Raw genomic sequence first — 20,968 nt, 5'->3', positions numbered from 1 at the left:
AAGCTCCCTAATCTGCAGCTGAGCATTCAGCCACAGGATCTGCAGCAGTCTCAGGGGCCAAGAACTCACCCTGACAACCCAAAGTGGATGGGCAGCAGGTTCAGGCAGGAAACACCAATGGCCTGAATGAGGAAAGACAAGCTGTGGCTTATGAGCAGAATTTCTGCTGCAGCAGAATCTAAAGCAAACATGATTGCCCCACTGGTCAATGATTTAGGACTAAAGAAAACAAGATTCTCCTGTCATATGCTATGTGTCCAGGCTTCCAGGAAAGTTGCAGCTTGTTCTTTTTCTCATCCCAACACCAACAAGGAGCTGTCAAGGCACTGCCTGCCACAACTGTGACTCCTACCCTCTCCAGCTGGACAGCCCAGTGCAGAGCCAGCTCCTTTGGAAGCCTTTGGGCACAGTTTTGAAGCAAAACTCCTCAGTTCCACACTACATGAACTGTTCCCAGCAAGGCAATGTCTGCTTGTATGATCAGCTACAAGAACTGTCAGGATCACCAGACTGGTTGCAGCCACTGGATCACAGGAATTGATGGTTTTAGGCAATCACTGGCTGCAAGAGAGTAAGCAAGAATAAGCAGCTCTGTCCAAGATGAGCCTGAAATCCAGGTAGTCCCTTGCAAGCTGGGAACAAAGCTGTCAGGTCCACAGGAGACCATGCAGAAGCTGGTCCTCCTAAAATCCCCTGCACAGCACAGCACAGCTGGAAAGCTCTTTGTGTAAGTGGGTCCTGGCTTCAGCATCTTTCCTTTGCAAACTCAGCAGTATCCCACAGTCCTGGGGCAAGGATGTCCACAGCTGTCCCACATCTGGCAGGGGACTGGTGTGCCAGAGCATACAGAGGGTGCAGTGCAACCAGCAGCATCCACTAAGCACAGCAACTGCTGGGGCAGCCTGGAACTCGTGCTCAGCTGAGCACTCACAACCGATGACAGGCTTTTCCTTGGCTCCCTTTAGTCCTTACAGGTTGCATGGAGATGCAGCTGTGGCACAGTGAAGAGTGATGCCCCACATACCGAGCAGCAGAGTTCTGGGGGCCCTCCAGAGATGTGGTGGACGAGGCTTGAGACTCTTGTGGTTGGTGGTGGTGGTGAAGGTACTTCTCAGTCTTGTGGTCCATGGTTCCAAGAAGACAAGGGCTGAACAGTGTGAAACATCTTCCCTCTGCAGGCAGAGCTTGCCACTGTGCCTGTCCAAAAGCCATGTTACAGATCTCTCAAAAGCAACATGCTTTGACAGTAGAGGACAAAATGGAACAGCATGGCTAGGGCTGTGCAATCACTTGGTGAGCTACAGGAACCAGCATGTCTTCCTCCCTTGGGAGCAGAGCACTGTAAATCAAGCAGAATGCCCATGGGCACCCCTGTGCCAGCAGAGACCAACAGTTCCTTCTCCAGGTCAGTCCAGTGTGCTGCCACTTAAGCTGTCACCTCACACAGCCTGTTATGGAGCGTGGCTCTTGGAAGGCAGGTTGGGCTTCCCCCAGCTGGGGGAAGGTGCTGCTTCTGGCAGGGCAGCTCTGCTTTGCTGCCTAAGCAGCAACGACATCCAGAGCTTCCCCTGTCCTATGATCAGTGCTCTACAGTCAGGGGAGGAACCTCAAGAGTCAGGAGATGGAGGATGAGCCTCTCATGAGAAGCTCCTTGTCTTGGTTTCCCCTCCTTGGCACACCCTAGCCAGGGTTTTACACATCATGAAATCCCAGGGAGGCCAGCAAAGCCCTGAACCTGTGATGCAGGTATGTGTTGAACCTTGATGCACTGCAGCAAGTCCCACTGTAAGCTGCAAGCACTTTAACTATATCCCCAGGTCACCCAGGAGATCGTGGCCTAAGAAAGACCAAGCAGAATGAGACTGCAGGTGTCCGAGGGCCAAGCGGTGTCTTGTCACTGTCACTAGGAGCACCTTCCATCCTGAGGGATCCCAAAGCACTTTGCAATCTTCCATAAGGAACTGGCTTGAGTTAATGATAGGAAATGGGGCAACAGGCAGTGAAAATCTCCTCTCCAGCTGGTTCTCCATGGATGCAGAATGGGGTTATCTGGGACACAGGGTTGGCAACTCCCCAAAGCTGCAGTGAACTTTGGGTAAGTGGTAGGACTCCAACCTAACATCGCAAGACACAGTGCCTCCAGCAGCTCAGCGCTCCCTCAAGACCGTTCTAGGTTCAGCTCTGGCTGAAGGAGAGCCCACCTACAGCATCACCAGCACCACTTCCTGCAGCACCCTTCTTTGTCCTTGAATGTTTCCCATCCAAGCACTGACCTGGCCCAATCCAGATTAGTTTATGAGATCTGAGAAGGTCACAGCTCGGAGGTGGTGTGAGGCTGCAGGTGGATTGTCATGCCAAACCACGCTGTCCCCTAACCCTGTAAATCGAGCTCTCCGCTGGCAACTTGAGGATGTTAAATCCCTGAGTATCCTCGCTAAGAGTGTGAGCTACAGGCAGCACGCTGGCACCGGCTCCTCCCGTCTGGGCCCTGTGTGTCATAGAACCATAGATGTTAGAGATGGAGAAGCCCATTAGGTCCCACTCCGTCCTTTCCCCCCCAGGGGCCAGTGCAGGATTGTTCCCTAGCGTCTCCTCCAGTCCCAGGCAGGCAGCTTCCACCCCCTGCAGTTGAGTCTTCCCTGTGTCTCTCAGACTGAGCTATGCAGGTTCCCTCCCTCCCTCCTACTCACTGTTCAGCAGGCTCTCGGGCCCCTTCTGCGTGTCCAGGTTGGGCTGGTTCTGTTGATTGTAAAATCGCAGCAGACACTGCTGGTTGCAGAAGTGTTTGATTTGCCCCCGCCAGTGGATGGTTTCCAGCAGCTTCCCCTGACGCTTGCAGGCATGGCACCGAGCTGCCTAAAGCCCGCATCAGCAGGAGAGAAACAACGAGTAACTAACCACACCCCCTCCGAGTGCAACACAACTCTCCAGTGAAAGGTGCACATCGCAAGGTGCAGTGAGCTTCCCCACAGCAGTGCCCTGCCAGTGCCAGCCGGGGACTCCAGCGGTGCGAACTTCTCCCAGCAGCACTGGCCGCGGATCCAGCACTGTGAGCTTCCTCAGGGCAGTGCTCTGTCTGGCAGGATCAGCTGGGGACTCCAGCTACGTGAGCTTCCCCGTAGCAGTGTCCCGTCATTGCCAGGCAGGACTCCAGCAGTGCCAGGTTCTCCGCAGCAGTGCCAGCCAGACTCCAGCAGTGTGAACTTCCTCAGTGCAATGCCCACTTATCTGGGTGCCGTGCCCACCACAGCACTTAGCACAAGCTGCCAGTGCCAATACTGACCTTGAAGTACCAGAGCAAGTATTTGCTTTTGCAGTCTTCACTACAGAAGTCCCAGGTGCTGCCCTCCAGCTGCTCGGTGACCGCCCGCTGGCAGGTCTGAGAACAGTAGGTGCAGGTGATGCAGCACAGGCCCAGGTTCTTGGTGAAATCCTGTTTGTAAAGAAGCACACACCCTGCGGAGAAACAATAGGAGTGAAACCTTCCCAGGATGAACTGGGGGCCTCCCTGACCCAAACATGACCAGAATCCAGGTCTGCGGAGACAACAGAGCACACGCAACACACTGTAGGGAACAATCCAGCACTGGCCCCTAGGGCTGGGATAAGATGGGACCTCACGGGGACTTGCCATCTCTCACCTCCATGCTTCTAGGAAGAGTCTGACTCCAACCTCCTGTGTGCAGGAACCCAGCAGGCAGGGCAAGGCCAGGTCAGGCCAGCCCAGACGCAAGAGCGTAGAAGTGCATGATGACAGGAGGAGCGGAGCTGCCACCTGCTGTCTCCCCAGCCCCCAGAGAGAGAAAAGCTGTGAGAAGGCCCTCCCCAAGGACACAATGAACGGTAAAGATCTTGCCCTAGGGCCTGGCTGGACAGCAAGCCATCCCCACAACAGTCCTCCCTTCGCTTCATGGCAAGGCTCTTGCCCCAGGGCCTGGCTAAGACAATCTCCCCTCTGTTCCTCTCCATGCTCTCTTCTCCTCCCCCAGCATGGGCTGGCATGGGGGCTCTGCCTCTCCCATGCCTTCCCCAAGTACCTTCACTGCAGAAGTTCTTCTCCACTCCAGAGAAACGGATCTTCTCATGCAGCAGCTTCTCCTGCTTGCAGTGCTCACACTGAGACACCACCCCACGCAGCCGCTTGAAGTCCTCGCAGCAGTCCTTGCAGCAGAACTGATACACCTTGTCCTGCCAAGAGACCACAGCCAGGTCAGCCAGCCTGGCAGCAGGTTCCCACACTTCTCAGGGAAGCAAGAGAAAGACTACAGGGCTGAGTTAAGTCCTCAGCTCTCCTGGCACAGGACTTGGCAGGAGTGGTCTCCTGCTGCCCTTCTGACATCCTGCTGATCAGGAGTGCAGCACTCAGTCTCCAGGCACATCTCAGCAGCTAAGGCGTTCAGAGGACTGGCAGAGGAGGAGCTCCGCTTACAGCAGGGAGAGGAAGTACCCCAGAGGTTCTCAGCAGTGTTGGCCTCCACCTCAACATCCCCCCAGGTGCAATCCTCACCTGCCAGTCCAGGATCTCCGGCTTCCCGCTGAACAGATTGTGACAATAATGGCAGTTGAGGTGGATCCCACCTTCGGGGCTGGTGCGCTGAGGAGACAGAGACAGCTCATGGGGAGAGGGCAGCTGGAGGGCAGCAGGCACCTGCTCACACTGCCACCACTGCCACCTCCTCCAGGGCCTGCAGCCTGCCTGGCCCCTCGCACCTGCTGCCACTGTGGGGACTCGCTCAGTCCATCTCATCATGTCCCAAGCTCCTGGACAGATGATTCCTGAGAGCAATTTCACTTTGTTTCCAGTATGCTGGGTCCAGCTCTTCTCAGGAAGGCAAGCTTGCAAGCTGCCACACCACTGGATTTAAAAACTTAAATGATGAGGGCTCTGCTACCTCTTCTGAGGATTTCTCTAAAAGTTCTTGAAGCAGAGGTGCCTGATTTCTATTTTCAAGATAATGCAACTTAAGAATTCAAGCAGCCTCTCATCCCATTTTCTGCTAGATTAATCTGCTAGATTAAACAGCATTTGGTGTCCTGTCCACAATGCATTTAGTATTTGGTGTCTTATCCACAAGGATATATTTATTAATAAAGTAATTCCTGGTTTTCTTTCTGATAACCTCAGATAAGACATTCTGCAAGTGCCTCAGTACAAGCGTTTTTCAAGCCCAAATTTAAGTTTTGGGCTTTTCTTCAGAATACTTTCAATTTCTCTTCAGCATTGAAATGGACAGTGGAGAACATCCTTCCTATATGTGCATCATTCTAGGCAGCTCTTTTGCTCCCTGGCCTTCAAACATTAACTCTGTGTTTGCCTGCTTGTACTTGCAATAAATTAATCCTTCCCTGTGTGGATGTAAATTGAGATGCTCATACTGAATAGTTTACCTGCTGTAATTCCAAAGCCTTTTCAAAATCCTTACTTTCAAGGATTTCCACACTACCTGACTAAAGCTGACAGAGGATCTTGTACTGAAACTGCATTTAAGCAAACATTAGAAGGAAACAGTCAATCAATCCAATTGCTTTGCTTTCCATGACTACTCTGAATGCAACATGGGCTAACACCTCACTAGTTTTTGTTTCATCTGCTAAATTTCATCATGCTTACTTTGACTTTACTGACAAATGATCAAGAAAATGTTGAAGTCCTTGGACTTAACGCTGATCCCCAAGAAGCCATTTTGAAACACTCTCTTCAGTGCTTTTTCTTTGACAAGTGCGTTCTGAGATCTGCCAGCAAAACAGTTCCTAACCCAGGTGATGCATAGGTTTACTCATATGTTTACAATGCTGATTTTATATGGAAATAATTCAAGTTAGATGAATTAATGAAGTCCCAGTTGGGAAAAGTTGCAACCATTTCTAAAATGGGTAGAAAGGAGGACCCTGGAAACAACTGAACTGTGCAGTGCCTGTGAAGATCATGGAACAGATCCTTCTAGAAGATGTGCTGAGGCACATGGAGCACAGGAGGTGCCAACACAGCCAGCACAGGGCACCAAGGGCACTCCTGCCTGACCAACCTAGTTGTCTCCTCAATAGAGGGAGGGGATTCTGTCCCTCTGCTCCACTCTGGTCAGACCCCACCTGCAATGCTGCCTCCAGCTCTGGGCTCCCCAGCACAGGAAGGACATGGAGCTGCTGGAGCAAGTCCAGAGGAGGGCCATAAAAATGACCAGAGCTTTGGAAGAGTTCTCCTGTCAAGAAAGACTGAGAGTTGGGATTATTCAGCTTGGAGAAGGCTCTGGGGACACCTTATTGTGGCCTTTGAATACTTAAAAGGGGGCTTGTAAGCAAGATGGGGATACACAATTTAGCAGGGCCTGCTGCAATAGGACAAGGGCTAATAGTTTTAACCTAAAAGAGAGCATATTGAGATTATCTACTTTTTTTTTTTTTTACAACGTGGGTGGTGAAACACTGGCACAGGTAGGTGCCCTGACCCTGGAAATATTCAAGATCAGATTGGACAGAGCTCTGAGCAACCTGATCTAATTGAAGGTGTCCCTGCTCGCTGCAGGGGAGGCTGGCCCGGATGACATCTAAAGGTCCCTTTCAACCCAAACTGTTCTATGATTCTAGTTTTATGAAGTCTACAACACTAAAAGCTCTAGAGTTACACTACTCACACTGTCTGTGACCTTAGTGAAGGATTACAATCAAGGATTTATTAAAAAAACCCAACAAACAAACAGAAAGAAACAAAACGAAACCCACCAAAAAACTCCAAACAACCAAATGTCTCCACCACTCCCACCAAAAAAACAAAAAAAAAAGAGCCCCAAACAAATCAAATCTGAACATGAAATGCTGCAACTGCTGATAGCTAACTCTTACCTCTAGATTTTCTATGTTTTCTCAGTTGCCCAAGACATGTCCTGGCCTGAGTTTCTCAGGTCTTCCTGGCTGTTACTTTGTTCTTTGACAACTGTACAAAACTTATATTCTTGAAATTGCCTATGAATACCACAGACATCTCACGTTTGCTGAAACTTAACATCAGAAGATTAAAAATCACCAGTCAAGCCTTTGAGGATTATTAAATAAGAAGTATCCAGGCCTGCTACTTGTAAATTTTTAGATAATACATCCTGAAGACTTATGTTTCTCAGTGACACCTGGCTGAGAGGGCAGCTCTGCTCTTTCCACCCAGCTATGAGGTGTGCACTTGTGCTTTGCTGGCTTACTTGTGCACTTGCTTGTGCCCTCATAAGGCCACTCTAACTCAAACCACTCATGCAGCACAGCTCTGCACTGCCCTCCTGCTGGGCATAACCTGATAGACAGGAGTGAATTGCAGCCCACCTTATCCAATGGAGGGTGGGGGAGATAGGGCCAAGACTGGGATTTGAGCAATCACAGTCACTGCAACTCCTGGGCTCCAGAACAGACTTTCTTAGGAGCCCCCCCCCGAGGAGCTCAAGGAAGGTGGAGCCTCTGCTTTGTGTGAAAGGAGGCATGAGCTCCATGGCCCAGCCCAGCATGAAGGATATTTCAGTACCTGGAATTTGGTCCAGCAGCTGGGGCTGCAGAACTGGTAGACAACCCGGTCTGTCTTGTTGTAATAGCAGGGTTCAGATAAACTCTTTCTGCAGAAGCTGCAGGGTCTAGGGGGACCTGATGAAACAGATAGGAATTGGTGAGGGCAGCAGCACAGGATGTGGGACTGGATTCTGAGGAGGGCATGCAAGCTACTCACTCATCCTCAAGTCTGTCAAGCTATTACCAAAAAGCAAGGGACAAGAACAGCAGGAAAGTAAGAGCATCAGATTCTGCTAGGACAGAAATGTTAAACAGATGGAGAGCAGAGTGGTTCACAGAAGTGACCCTGGCTCTGTAGGAATTTGGACAAAAGAGGCTGCAATACTTGTCCTACTCCTGGACACCCCAGTACACCATGTAATGGGCAGGGCAATGCCAGCACCATCCAGCACTACACCTGCTCCCTGAATTTATTCCCAAGAACAGCAATGTACACTACTCTCTGTATTAAGATGTCCACATGCTGCAAGGTTTCCTCTCTCTGCACTTCCACTTATCTCACTGAACTCTTCCCCCAGGCTCTTACATCTTTTCAGTGCCATCCAGAAGCAACAAACAATACCAAGGAAGGAGTTAAGTGGAGAGGTGATGATTCCCTCTACACAGGTGCTCTTACCAACTAAGCCTGACTGCTTCACTTTGTGGGAGGTAGTGCAGCAAATGGAGCAGAACAGGCCCATCTTGCCACTGCGATCCACGTTGGGCAGCATGTCAAAGTTCTTGCACAGCGTCTTGCACCACATGCAGGGGTACACCCGAGTGTTCTTCTGCAAACACAGAGAGAACAGAGCTTCCAGGAGACCATCACAGCTGGCAAGGTCCAGCTACCACATCCCACCCCACTGCTGTATCCACTCTAGAACTGCTCTCCTGCAGTGACCACCTGAGGCTTACAGACCACAGATTCAAGTGGCAGTAGCAAAAAAAGTTGCCTTTGGCACTTCAACTTCTCATTTCAAGGGCAGCCTGGCAGGAATACAGATTTTGGCCATCCTTTCTAAGACAGTTAAGGGAAGACTGCTCAGGTGACAGAGGAACATACCCAGCCCAGCTTTAGAGAGACATCCAGAAGCCAGTCCATGCTAACTGCATATACCAGTGTCACTCTACCATCAGTCCACTGACTTTCTGACCCATGTTTGGGTCCATAGTGGGCCCCATGCTGATAAAATAAATTCTGTTTGCATGCTTTAGAGTTCCCCCACAGCAATCTTTTAACTGCTTTGTCAGCAATCAAAGACTAAGGGGATTCCAGTCACCTGCAATTTAATAAAATGCCCTGTGCCACACCCAGCAAGGTTGCTGTGTGCCCACAGAGAACCTCTCACCCCAGGCAGCTGCCCACACCCACCTTCTTGTAACTGTTGAGACATGCAGAGTTGCAAAAGCGTTTTTGCTGGCCTTCATGGAAGAGGTACTCCAGGGGCAAGCCCTTGTTGTAGATATAAAGTCCACAGTAGTCACAGCAGTTCGTTTTCAGCCCCTTGGTGGCCCGGAACTTGGTGAAGCAGGTGTCGCTGCAGATGCGGTGAACCACGTTCCCATTGCTGACCTCGTGCTGGATCTGCAGAGACATCGCTGCTGTCACTCCCAAACCACCACAGGCCTCCTTCCAGGGCAGCTGTACCACTACAAGCACAGCCCTTGGGATAACAGGCACTAAAACTCTGGGAAGTGCCATACTGGAAGCTGGTGTGGACTCAGGGTGGCCTCCCTTGCCAAAAGTCAGAGGAACAGGGAGAGCAGAGTGGCAGGAAGCAGTGAGCCTCAGGCAAGGAAAAGCTTGAGAGTGAGCCTAAGCCAGCTCAGTGGCTGAGGCCTCACACCACAGGAAAACCTGGCAAATGCCCTGGTCTTGATGAAGACTAAGTGCTGTGAGTCCTAAGCACTTTCTCCAGGACTTGGGAAGGACAAGGGATTTGTTTACCTCGCCAGGTTTGTGGCAAACACTGCAGCGGCTGGTGTCCGAGGCATCTGCAGACTGAGGTGCTGGTCTGTGCTGCTGGGCCTCGTAGAGGGAAAGGCAGACAGAGGTGCAGAACTCATGGAAAGAGCCACCTGAACCAATCTGGGCAACCACAGAGTCCTTGGTGTTCCAGATCTCCCTGGGGATCAGGAGGGATGCGTTAGTGCAGGGACATGTGTGTCCTGCCACAAAGGGATAGGATGGCTCACTGCAATGTACAGGACTTTCTGGTGTCCCAAAAAGTTGGCAAGAACTGTCTCACAGCAGCTTCTGTCCTGGCCCAGGGAAGAGGTGTCTGAAGACAGAGCATGCAGGAGGTTGTTTTGAGGGGAGACTGGAATATGGGGCTCTAAGTCTGGGGACAGGCAGGGAAAGCAAGAATGTGAAAGGGGTGTAGGGAGCACGGGGCAGGCAGTGTGTGAAAGAATACACAGGGCAGCAGCTGGCAGTGGGCAGGAGTGATGTGGCTGAATGAGGGCCATAGGAAGGGGACTGGCAGGAGAGCAGTGGAGCATTTGAGTGGGGTCACAAGCACAGGAGCACTGAGGATGGGGGAACGAACACACACTTTTTGCAGAAGGTGCATATCTTCTTGCCAGGTGGCTTTTTTGAGAAGGTGGTGAGACAGGAGCTGGAGCAGAAGAGCTGAGGAAGGCCTTTTCTCTGGTAGGCAGTCTGGCCCTTCTGCAGCGGGGTCCGGCAGTTGGCACACGTCATCTTGGTGAAGGAGGAGCGGGCGGCGCGCTGCGCCATCTGAGCGCGCAGCGACATCCGCGTGGAGCGCCGCGTCCGGAACGGGACAAAATCCTCATCGTTGGGATCATCCACCATCGCATCAGAGTCCTCATCAGACACTGGAACTGCAGAGCAGCACAGGAAGATCAGAAACCCCTCGTTAGGAAGTGAGAAACTCAGCCGTGAGACACATGCTGGGATTTTCTGAGTCGCCTTTCTAGAGTCCCTCTATGTACTTTGTTCCTGTCTGGGTGGAATGATAAAGGGATCCTTAAAAGAAATTCTGTTGTAACTGGAGATGAATCAAGAGGTGTTTAAACAAACCAGGCTTAAATACAATTCCTGTCTAGGAAGTCATGATACACCAAGGTTGAGCAGAAGCCTGAAGTGTGAACATCTACCCTGTAAGAACTGTTAGACTGGAAAGGGAATGTGTTAATCACCAGATTCTAGCACAGGCAGGCAATAAAGGAGCAACACACAAATACTAGGGAATGGCAGGGTGACATTCAGTATCTCAAAGAACAGACACTTCACTCCAGGAAAATCTCCAAAATACAACCTTTCTTCAGACAGCCTGCTCTCATAGAGAGAATGGAAGAAAGTTCCTGGGTGAAGAGATGGAAAATGGATTTCCTGGGAACACCCCCCCAATCTCATCCTGTAACTTAGTGCTTGGTGCCCACACACCACTGTAAAAATACTACAACACTCCCTGTTTTGACCTAAGTGCCCTGAGAAAGCAAGGCAAGTACCCCAGGATGGAGACTTGTGGACCTGTCCTGTGTAGAAGGGAAGCCTGCATGGAAGTTCCAGAGTTCCCACTGTAGTCACACCATGAACTACCTGCCCACAATGGATCTGGACCATCCTCTCTGGCTGAAAACAGGGATTGACCAACCCCAGTTACTCACTGCTCTCTGAGGAGTTCACAGTCTCAGGCCTGACAGTTTCTGATCTTCTGGGTCGTTCACTTCTTTTCTGCTCCTAGAAGACATTCAGAAAGTAGTTAGGCTAACTAGCAGCTAGGGCAACCATGGATAAATATCCCAGATTATGGTGAAGTTCCAACTTCTGGGATTTGGTTGCCCAATACCTAGGCTGAAAATGGATAAAACTCCATGGATACCTGATCAGAGCTGGCAAGACAAAGGAGAGAGGGGAGTAGGCTTATGAGAATGACATTTCAGCTGAGGGCAGCAGGGACACACTGAAGCCACATTACAGCATAGTGGCAGTGCACAGGGATCGTTCTGTCACAGGAGTCATGCAAACTCCTTTCCAGAGGGCTGATGAGACAGCCAGTGTCCCTCACAGAGTCAGTCTGACAACAGCCAGCCCCACTCTGTGCTCCTGCACCATACATACTTGACTGCATGCTCCTCACCTTCTCAGCTGGCAGCTCGCTTCCCTTCCTAGACAGGCTTTCTCCTGGAACAGAAGCACAGAACAAGCTTGCATCTAACATCTTGCTTTATTCTAACAGAAGAGCACAAGTGTTCTCCAAATGCAGCCACCCTCTGGGTCAGTCAGGACATGAAGCCCCAGCCTGTCCTGGCTACCAAGTACAGTTCTGGTGGTGGAAGGTTCCTAAACCCACCAGCTGAAGTTGCAGATCCAAACACAGACAGGGAGAAGCCCTGCAAGGGGGAGACCTCCCTGCATGGGGGAGGCAGGCTGGGTGGGCTGCTTCTGACAAGACTGAGCATCTACTGGGGATGGCCAGCCTGGGCAGAGGAACTTTGCCTATTGGAAACAGTGGGTGCTGACCCTAAGTTCCAGCAAAGACTCCAGCAATGGAGAGCGTGAGCTCTCTGAGCTGCAAACTCAAAGAGCACAAAGCCCCCTTGGTGACATTCAGTACAGTGCTACTTGCACACTGTGCCATCTTAGACCATCACTGTCTCATTCTTGACTACTGTCTACAATTGTTAACAGTTATTGGAAGAGTTGAGATGTTTCAAATAAAAAAAGCTGTGGCTGATGTGCAGCCATAGCTTTACTGGGGAAGCTCCTTGCTTCCACAAGCACCAAAAGTCAATTAAAGCCATGAAAGCCAGAGCAGGAGCTTGTGCACACCAGAACATTATTCCCTTTACACAAGAGGCTTTGCCCAAATCTAGACATCAGAAGGGTTGGCTATTTCCATAGCAGGGGATGAGCTGGAGTGCAGAGCAGACTCCAGCCTCAGCAATGTTTAGCTGGATGACTTGAGCAAAAGGAAGCCAGGTTCTGCTGAGCCAACAACTTACCTGCTGGTGGTAAGGCTTCCTGTGCTTTGAGTGCACTGTTTCTTTTAAGTGAGTCCTTCCCATTATCATCCCCTTCCTCTGCCCGGTTTTTCTCCACAGGCTCAGGGGGCAAAGCTGCAGTTCTGCTGTCTGGGCTCAGCTGCACCTCTGCTTCCCCTGCCAGCCCTTCCCTCTGCAAAGGTGAGCTTTTCCTTGGTGCCTTCAACTTCATCTTCTTTGTTTGTTTCAGACCGATTTGGGGTGGGGGCACTGTGGGACTTGAGGACTGTGCTGTGGTTTCTTCCTTGGCTGGGGCACTGCTGAGGTCCCTGGAGTCAGGGACAGGTTGTTGGGGTGATTTAGGGGCATTGTCACCAGACAGTGCAGGAATAGCAGCAGCACCATCTTCCTTTACATCCCCAGAACAATTTGTTGGTGCATCCTCCCCTTCTTTCCCTGTTTCTGGACCAACAGCTTCTCTAGACAGGGCAGAGGACTCTGCTGGTCCACCCTCCACGTCCTGGGAAGGTTGATCCTTACACAGCCCATCCAGACCCTCTGGTTTATCCACCAAGTCAGAGGTTTTACCCAAATCATCCCTGACACCAGGTTTCTCCAGCACATCCAAGACACCAGGTTTATCTAGAACACAGTCATTTGATTTATTTAGTTCAGGCACGTTGTCTGCTTTCACTACAAGGTCCAAGTCCTCATCTGCAGTCATCTGCTTGGATTGATCCCAGCCAGGGGGCTGAAGAACTGAAACTTCCTGGGTAGAAGCTGTCTGGGAGCCCAGGAGATCTTCACCAAACTCCATGTCAGCAGGGAGATCACCAATGAGGGGTTTGTCAGGCAGGGACAGGGGGTCCAGAGATCCTGAAAATTCACTGGAATCCATTTAGAAGATGGCAACTGGAAATGAGAGAGAGACTTGCAAGTTAATGAAAAGCAGTCTAACACAGAACATGAACTGTGCACTCTACTGAACACTGCTGGAGTAAACCAAGGCCCAGGAATGCTGCCAGGCCATAACCAGGACACCAGACACCAGCAGGTGAATCACTTCTGCTTGTGAGGGTACAAAAGTCAGCAGCAGGATGCAGTAGTTTGGTATTACAGACCTTTGAGAACTCTACAGCTCTCACACATCTCACCACAGCACAGCAAAGAAACTTGCTTATGCTAAATGACACACTGGGGTATCAGAGCACCAATTCAGGAGGCTCCACACCAATGTTCTGTGGTAATATCCCCAGCCCTGCCTTCTTCTCCATCCAAATAATCTGGTCTGTCCTCTCTCCTGATCTGTTCTTATGGAGCTAACACATTTTTAATTTTTAAAATACCTTTTTTCTCTTAAACATAGAGGTAGAAATAACTCCTTTCAAGCCCTGAAGTGTGAGTCTTAACAAGACACAGGATGACAACACGCATTAATCTTGTCAGAGGACAGATATGAACAATATTACACTATAACTACAGCTGCTGCATAGCCCCAAAATTACATAGGCTAATATTCAGACATGGAACAGCTGGAAAAGCTTAAGTTAGAACTAGGAGGAGTTCTGGAGGGTGACAAGAAGAAAGGTGGTAAAGCTCTGATGTTAAAAGCAGTCATAAGAAGAACAAGTAGCAAGATAGACACAAGCAGGCAATGCAGAGTTAGGAAAAAAGATCAGTGTGACTTTGCAGGGCACCAACAGTGACTTGAACAGGAAGGTGTGATGCAGACTGCCAACCTCAGAGGGCAAGTTACAGCCCAACTCCTCATGGCTGACATCATCATAAGACAGAAAGGTCAAGACTTAGAGATGAGGCAAGTAATATGGTCTAAAACTGAATTAAACCCCCACAAGGAGATAATGGTTGACAAACCTGAAGAGGGAAAGAGAGAAAGAGCTGGAGTCTGCAAGTGGGAAGGCAGTGCAAGACTTGAAATAACATCATGTCCCCAAACAGGCTCTCAGTAGGCACTACAAAAAAGGCACTAGAATCAAATGACGTGGCAACAACCTAGCCCTTCCTATCAGAGTAATTCCAGTTCTAAATTTAGCACTGTTTTAAGCCCTGAATGAAAAAACACAGTACTTTTGTTTATTTGGGCTTACTCATCTCTATCAATGAAGGAAGAAGCCTGATTTAATTTCACTGATGATGGCTGTTTAACTCTTTTTTCATATCCTTCCCTCTGAATGGACAAGCAAAATTTCACTCACAAATGGTTTGCTCAGAACTAAACAGAACACACTTGGACAGAGAAGGTATCCAGCTTCTGAAACTTAGACAAGCAGGAATTTAAGGAAATCATACCCAACAACTGGATTTCAAAGCCACCACCTCTTTATTTTATCTAAATACACAGTAATGCTTTCTGTTTCCTGGTGGTAGATAAAGCACTGTTCCTACAATCCCAATCAGAAACTAAAGCAAATGTAATCTTTAGAAATGCACAGCAAGTTTCACCCCCAAAGATTTTGGTGTTTCTGTTCACTTTTAGTTACGAGACAGAACTTTTAGAATAAGCCAATTCCAGAGCAATGCAGGATCTAATACATGTTTTAGGTTGGCTGACAGAAATAAGAAAAAAGTGAAATAGAAACAAAGATATCTGAAAGGAAGGTCCTAAGGGTTTGAAGATGAGAATCCTTCCAAGATGATAAACAAGATGCTGTTCAGAATATGAGCAATGTCTCCTGCTCAAAGATATCCCCCACCCAGTTTCACAGACAGACAGCAGAACCAACAGTTATCAGTAAAAAACCTCAAGGCATCCTGATGAAGAAGGTAAATTTATTTATAGGTATACTTAACAGAGCTAACATACCCCTCAGAATGACCTCAGCCACTTTGCACAAGTTTGCAATGAACCACTTAGGTCCTAAAGTAACTCCCACTTTCAGCTGCCTAGTCTTTGCTTGGTAGAAACAGACCCTGGAAATATTTGGAGCATAAGAAATCCATCTGGGCATTCCCTCCCAGAGCATAATGCAAGCAACAATCTACAAACTTGTCCTGTAACTCATGTTACAAGTGGACCAAAGGCATCTGGGTTAACAGTGTACACCTTAACCCTGCTTTCAAACTTTGGGTGATACAATGCAAGACAAAACTCTGCTTAATGGCAATGTGCTAGACCAACAGAAAAGTCTGAAAGAGAAGAAGCATTCTGCAGATTAAGGCAACTCCAAAGTATCAGGATGTGGCTGGAACAGACCTCTCTGCAAAGGCAAGGCTGCAGTAAGAGCACTGACTCACTCACATGCTCTGTTTGGAAGCACAGCCCTCAGTGCTCCAGGCCCTGTCCCCTCTCATCAGCTCTGTCTGAATCCTCCCAGCAGAACAACTCACACATTCTGGAGAGGGAACCAAAATCTCTTAGGATGTGCAAAGCTAAGGACTGCTGCAGTCAGGCCAATGAAAGGGCTTTGTGCTTGAATATCCTGTTCCTATTCACACCAGGAATGTGAATACCTGGTGAGAGAGTGTAAGAAACACAACTAACAGGATGTTCCTCTTCAGCACATCCCCCAGTCAAGGACTCAGATGCTGAAGAATCTCACTTGGCTTGAGCTGCACCGACAATGTCCCTGTTAAGAGTCTGTACTGGGCAAATCCTCTGTGAATCTGCCTAATCCCCCTTTGAACCAATTTACACTTTGGACTTCCTAAAATTCCAGTGGGTTTTAAGTACTGCAGTTTAACGTTCAGGTTTTAGAAGTATTTTCCTTTTGTTTATTTTCAACCTGGTGCAGCAGAGCTCTGAGGTGATACAGGGCAGATGAATTCCAACTCCTGATATATTTAAAAGAATCTGGAAAAGCTGATGGAGTTAAGAGTTGAGGCTGGACCCAAGGTGATGCTGACAAACAGTGTGAGTGGGAAAGCACAGAATGTCCCTGACAATGAATTCTTTATAGTGGCTTTCAACTACCAGCTGATAAGAATGAGGAAGGAGGCTCTCAAAATAGGAAAGAATGGTATTTTCCAGTTCTGTGGGTTGCTCTGAAATCAAACTCAACCTGAAGAAATTAGAGCTGCTCTGCTGCAGCAAGGTAAGAAGCTCTACTTCTGTCTGCCCCAGGCAGACAGATTTGTCTGGGCCTTCTGTTGAGCTTCACAGTGAGTTAAGCTGCAAACAGAGCGTGCTCTTTATCTCTGGGAAAGTCTTTTCTCACTTTCCACAACAGAAACAGAATAGCTTATTGTTTCTGGCAGGTGCTGAAATGATCCACCACAAGTCATCACCTCTCTTATTCCAGGACCAGCTAATGCACAGCTCAGTCACTGGGGTTTGGTCACTGGTTTGCTCAAAATCTTCTTTTCCAGCCACATAACGGGCAGCAAGGAGAGTACAGTGCAACAAACCAAGAGGAGGCAGTGTGCTGAAATCCTGCACCTAGCAGCACATAGAACTGCTCAATTTGGGAACTCCTCACCTAGGAGTAAGTACTACTCCCTGGAGTATTCAGTAAGAGCTATATTATTGGGAAGTTGAAGGAGCCAAGTCCCCTGCACAGCAGCCTGCAGCAGAATGCTTCTCAGGCAGCAATAAGCAGTTCCAAAGGAGTGATGGGACAGCTGGGGGTCCTCCCCAGGAGTGCAGGACTGGCACAGAACACCACACTGATGGCCAAACCCAGTACCTGTGACCACCAGACCTGCCAAAGAGGGGCACTTGGGATCTTCTCTCAGGTCTGGAAGCTCAAAGTGCAACATCTCTGCCAGGACACTTAAGTATATCCCAGTGACTACCTGGGACTTTATTCAGCTTATTAAAGATATCAGTGGTGCTGTAACTCAGGTAGCCATTAGCAGGAGAATATGTGGCCTACCTACAGAAATGAGGATCTACCATCAAACATTTAATTAAAAACAGACAGCAAAAAAAAAAAAAAAGCTGTTGTTACTCCCTCCTGATGAAGAGAACATCTCAGAAGTCTTTACAGCCCACAAAAAATCCCATAGCCATGCAGTTACTGCTGTCCTCTAGCAAAGGAACAGGAACTGCCTGGGTATCTGTCCTGGACTTTTGTTCATGGATGTGTATTCAGATTTTCAACACTTTTGAAGGCTGAAGGATTATCTTTTTCACTATGAGAGATAATTTGAAATATGAAAATAATTAACTACTAACTACAAAAGACACTTAAATGAACATTTCAGTCACTTCCCATCTACAAGGTTCTGTAAGACCTAAGCAGATCTCTGGAAGAAGCTTCTATTTTTTTGTGCCAAATTTTTGAACCAACAGTAACACTCCACCTAGTATTTCTCAACAAAAATAGTGTCAATACACAGTTCAATGAATAAAACATTAGGAAAGTAATATCATGTCCTACCAGCATGGTTTTAGTCAACATATCTTCATCAACAATATTATACTTTGAGTGGTGAGTACAGCAGAAGCCAACTTCACTGCTGTGACTTATCTGAGTTTATGTGGACAGCTGACAGCATTCTAAATTCAAGCACTGCAAACCTTTATTATATATTGGCTAACTCACTTCAACCCAAATGAATTTAGAAAGAATCACCAGTTAATTAAGCACACTACTGTGGACCATGTTCCAGTCCAGTCAAAATTCTCCAGAAAGGAGCAGAAAGTTTTTTGTTACTTACTTGTGTTTGTGGAGAGGCAGCTCTCTGAGCTGCAAACTAAAATGCACAAAGCCCCCTTGGTGACATTCAGTACAGTGCTACTTGCACACTGTGCCCATCACTGTCTCATTCTTGGCTACTGTTTACAATTGTTAATAGACATTGGAAGAGTTGAGATATTTCAAATTTTAAAAAAATCTGACACAGTAACACAAGAATCCCACTGCTTTATTAATCAGCCATGGTTTAAAGAACACCCTTCAGTGCTAAACCTATTTTGTTCCCTGAAAAGAAACAGGTAGATGTGATCCATCTCAAAAAAGTCCCAAAGTAAGAAGATCTACAGCAGACAACTCCTTGGAGATACAGAGAGATGCACTCAAGGACGCAAAACGCTGGAAATCAAAGCCCATAAACACATGATTAAACAACCGACCATGGGATCTGTAAACCCTCTGGGACTTGGAGGTTTTACATGCAGTGACTCACTCCAAGTCAGCCACAGCTCCTGCAGATGCCACTGGTCAAGTCCTTGTGCTTTGCAGGCAGGGTTTGGCAAACACTGTCCCACCTCCAAATGTATGATTGGCTCCCAGTCAGTGCAAAGTGCAGCAGCTTTCACCACATCCCCTCCAGGCCAGTCTCCAGTGTGACTGGGACTCTCCACACAACAGTAACTGGCACACAGGGGAAAAAGGGCCTTTCCAGAATTTCACCAGCAGCACTGAGACTCCAGCAATTGTTTTTTGATACTCCCAAAGCCAGGAAAGCAGATCACCACTAGATTTTCCTACAGCAGGAGCCCCAGCTCAGCGCTGCAGGCCTCAAATGAAGTATCACAGCCACCCTGAACTCAGAAAATCCTCCAGCACTGAGCAACTGGTGCTGCAACACACAGCCATGAGTCTCCTGTAAATTCCTCAATGGCAGGAATGACCAAACTGGATTTTCAGTTTGCATTCCAGAAACTTCACTTTAGTTTCAACAAAGTGCAAGATGGACAAATTTCAGAAATCTCACAGAATTGCCTGGAATTAGATTTACCAGGAGACTCCCTGCAACATTTCAAATATAACTGACAACATTCCTCAATCTCAGCATTATCTAATGCTAACCATAGCAGTAAATGCTAGGACAGGCAACAGGAGCATCCTCATCCAGAATGCCATCCTGGCAGCAGTTTGAAATGCCTTGGATCCCCTCACACCTCCTAAGACCAGGATCTCCCAAAGCACTGAGTGTGAAGGCTTTGCAACAGAGAAAAGAGTAACAAGTCCAAGTACACTCTTAGCAGCAATGCTATCTGGAGAGCAACTCAGCCTCAAGAACCAACTCCACTCAGCCATCAAGTCCAAGAGAAAATTCTCCTGGTGTTTGTACAGCCAAAATAGTGTTAAATACAGGGGAAAGGGGTGAGTGGGTAAAAAAGCTTTGGAAGTACTATCAGAAGCACAACAAAAAAGGCTTGGAGGTACAGCATGCTTGAGCAGTGAGTGTGTCCAAAATGCCTTAATGATATCAAGACAATTATTAAAAAAAAAATAGGAGACCTGGAAATGGTAAAAACTAGATGGTCATCAGGTCTGTCTACCTGTTGCCCAAATGCTGCAGGAAGGCATCAGAGCACCTGACAAAGTGTTCTGGCACATCCCACAGGCAGCTGGAGAGGACAGCTGCAGGGGCAGCAGGTGACTCTCCAGAGGAGTGCTGCAGCCTGGGACAGGCCACAGACTGCCTGGAGGCCCTCAAAACACAACTGGACAAAGCCCTGAACAACAAGGCCTCAAGTCAGCTTTGTTTTGAGCAGATCAGAAGGACCAGACACTTCTAGAGATCCCTTACAACCCAAGCCTGTCTGTAGTTCTCTGGAAAAACCTTACTGCCCACGGAAAAGAGAGAAAACAAAAGGGCAGAGTTTCTGAGAGGATGTATCTTTGAAAGCAAAACATGAAATTTTCCTTAAGAGCCCTGCATAGCCAAAATACTGGAAACACAGTGTGAGCTGTCTCCTCTGCCTTACTGACAGTCCCAGATCCCTCTGCAAGGTGCTGGAAAGGGATCTCAGTGCTGGGAGGCCTCAGCTCCCACGCAGCTCTTCAGAGTGGCCCTGGTAAGGCTGTGCTGAGCAGAGCAATATCTCACCCCATCTAGAGACCAACACTCACCCCTTGGGCTGCCCAGGGCTGGGCCAGCAGAGCAGGCTCACAGCAAGGGGAGAGGAGACAGCACCAGAGCCCATGGCCAGCAGGCTGGTGAGGATGGTCTCAGACACTGACATTCCCTGACCTGTACTATCAGCAGAGAGAGAAGTTAATAAAACACTGCCGAGACTAAAATTCAGTCAAACCCTTAGCACTGCCTTTGCTAAAGTAACAAATGCATTGTCACAGCTGTAGCCTATTCCACGCTTCCATTGGATGGCTTTGACCACAACCCTTCTGCAGCAAGGCTTCTGCCAGCACATCTGTGTCCATCACAGTTGTGCCTCCCAGCATCACTGATCACAGACATCCACAGAGATACCATACAAGGGGCTTTGCCCCCAAAGTGAGGCCATGGGCTCAGCCTGGGCCCTTCCTCTGGCTGCCAGAGATGTGGGAAAATCTGGTGTTACTCACTGTCATCCTCCAAAGCAAGGGCACTCACAGGGAGAGGGATGTGAGCAGGTGCAGAGAGAAAAAGAGGTTGTGCAAATATGCACTATGGAGCTGTGAGGCTCAGGTTAGTCATTACAGCTCTGTAGGCTGTGGATATTCCTTTCATAAGGTTGAGCTCACAATAACAACAGGACTATGCTCTTATCACCAGCTTTGATCCCAGGCTAGGCAGAGTTAGGTGAGAAAATGCAGATTAAAAGTTTTCTTGGGGATTGCAGCTGCAATGAAAAGGACAG

The 20,968-nt window shown here is 48.6% G+C and overlaps 1 protein-coding gene across 1 annotated transcript in view; it reads right to left on the bottom strand.

The window, feature by feature from the left end:
- The window catches only part of ZMYM3 (zinc finger MYM-type containing 3), a 31,299-nt gene that overhangs the window by 8,661 nt on the left and 1,670 nt on the right, over nucleotides 1–20,968 (bottom strand). Inside the window, exons 2-11 of the mRNA XM_058814371.1 lie at nucleotides 12,499–13,389; nucleotides 11,634–11,677; nucleotides 11,161–11,233; nucleotides 10,080–10,371; nucleotides 9,473–9,650; nucleotides 8,897–9,109; nucleotides 8,162–8,312; nucleotides 7,505–7,620; nucleotides 4,508–4,594; nucleotides 4,038–4,188 (exon numbers count right to left, since the gene is read on the bottom strand). Coding sequence (XP_058670354.1) covers nucleotides 4,038–4,188; nucleotides 4,508–4,594; nucleotides 7,505–7,620; nucleotides 8,162–8,312; nucleotides 8,897–9,109; nucleotides 9,473–9,650; nucleotides 10,080–10,371; nucleotides 11,161–11,233; nucleotides 11,634–11,677; nucleotides 12,499–13,375 — 2,182 coding nt within the window. The 5' untranslated portion in view covers nucleotides 13,376–13,389. The remainder of the gene's footprint in view (nucleotides 1–4,037; nucleotides 4,189–4,507; nucleotides 4,595–7,504; nucleotides 7,621–8,161; nucleotides 8,313–8,896; nucleotides 9,110–9,472; nucleotides 9,651–10,079; nucleotides 10,372–11,160; nucleotides 11,234–11,633; nucleotides 11,678–12,498; nucleotides 13,390–20,968) is intronic.

The sequence above is a fragment of the Ammospiza caudacuta genome, chromosome 14, assembly GCF_027887145.1.
Source record: "Ammospiza caudacuta isolate bAmmCau1 chromosome 14, bAmmCau1.pri, whole genome shotgun sequence".
NCBI classification, from domain to species: Eukaryota; Metazoa; Chordata; class Aves; order Passeriformes; family Passerellidae; genus Ammospiza; species Ammospiza caudacuta.
Note: the sequence above shows the minus strand (reverse complement) of the source record. Positions and strands in the feature narration are given on the sequence as shown.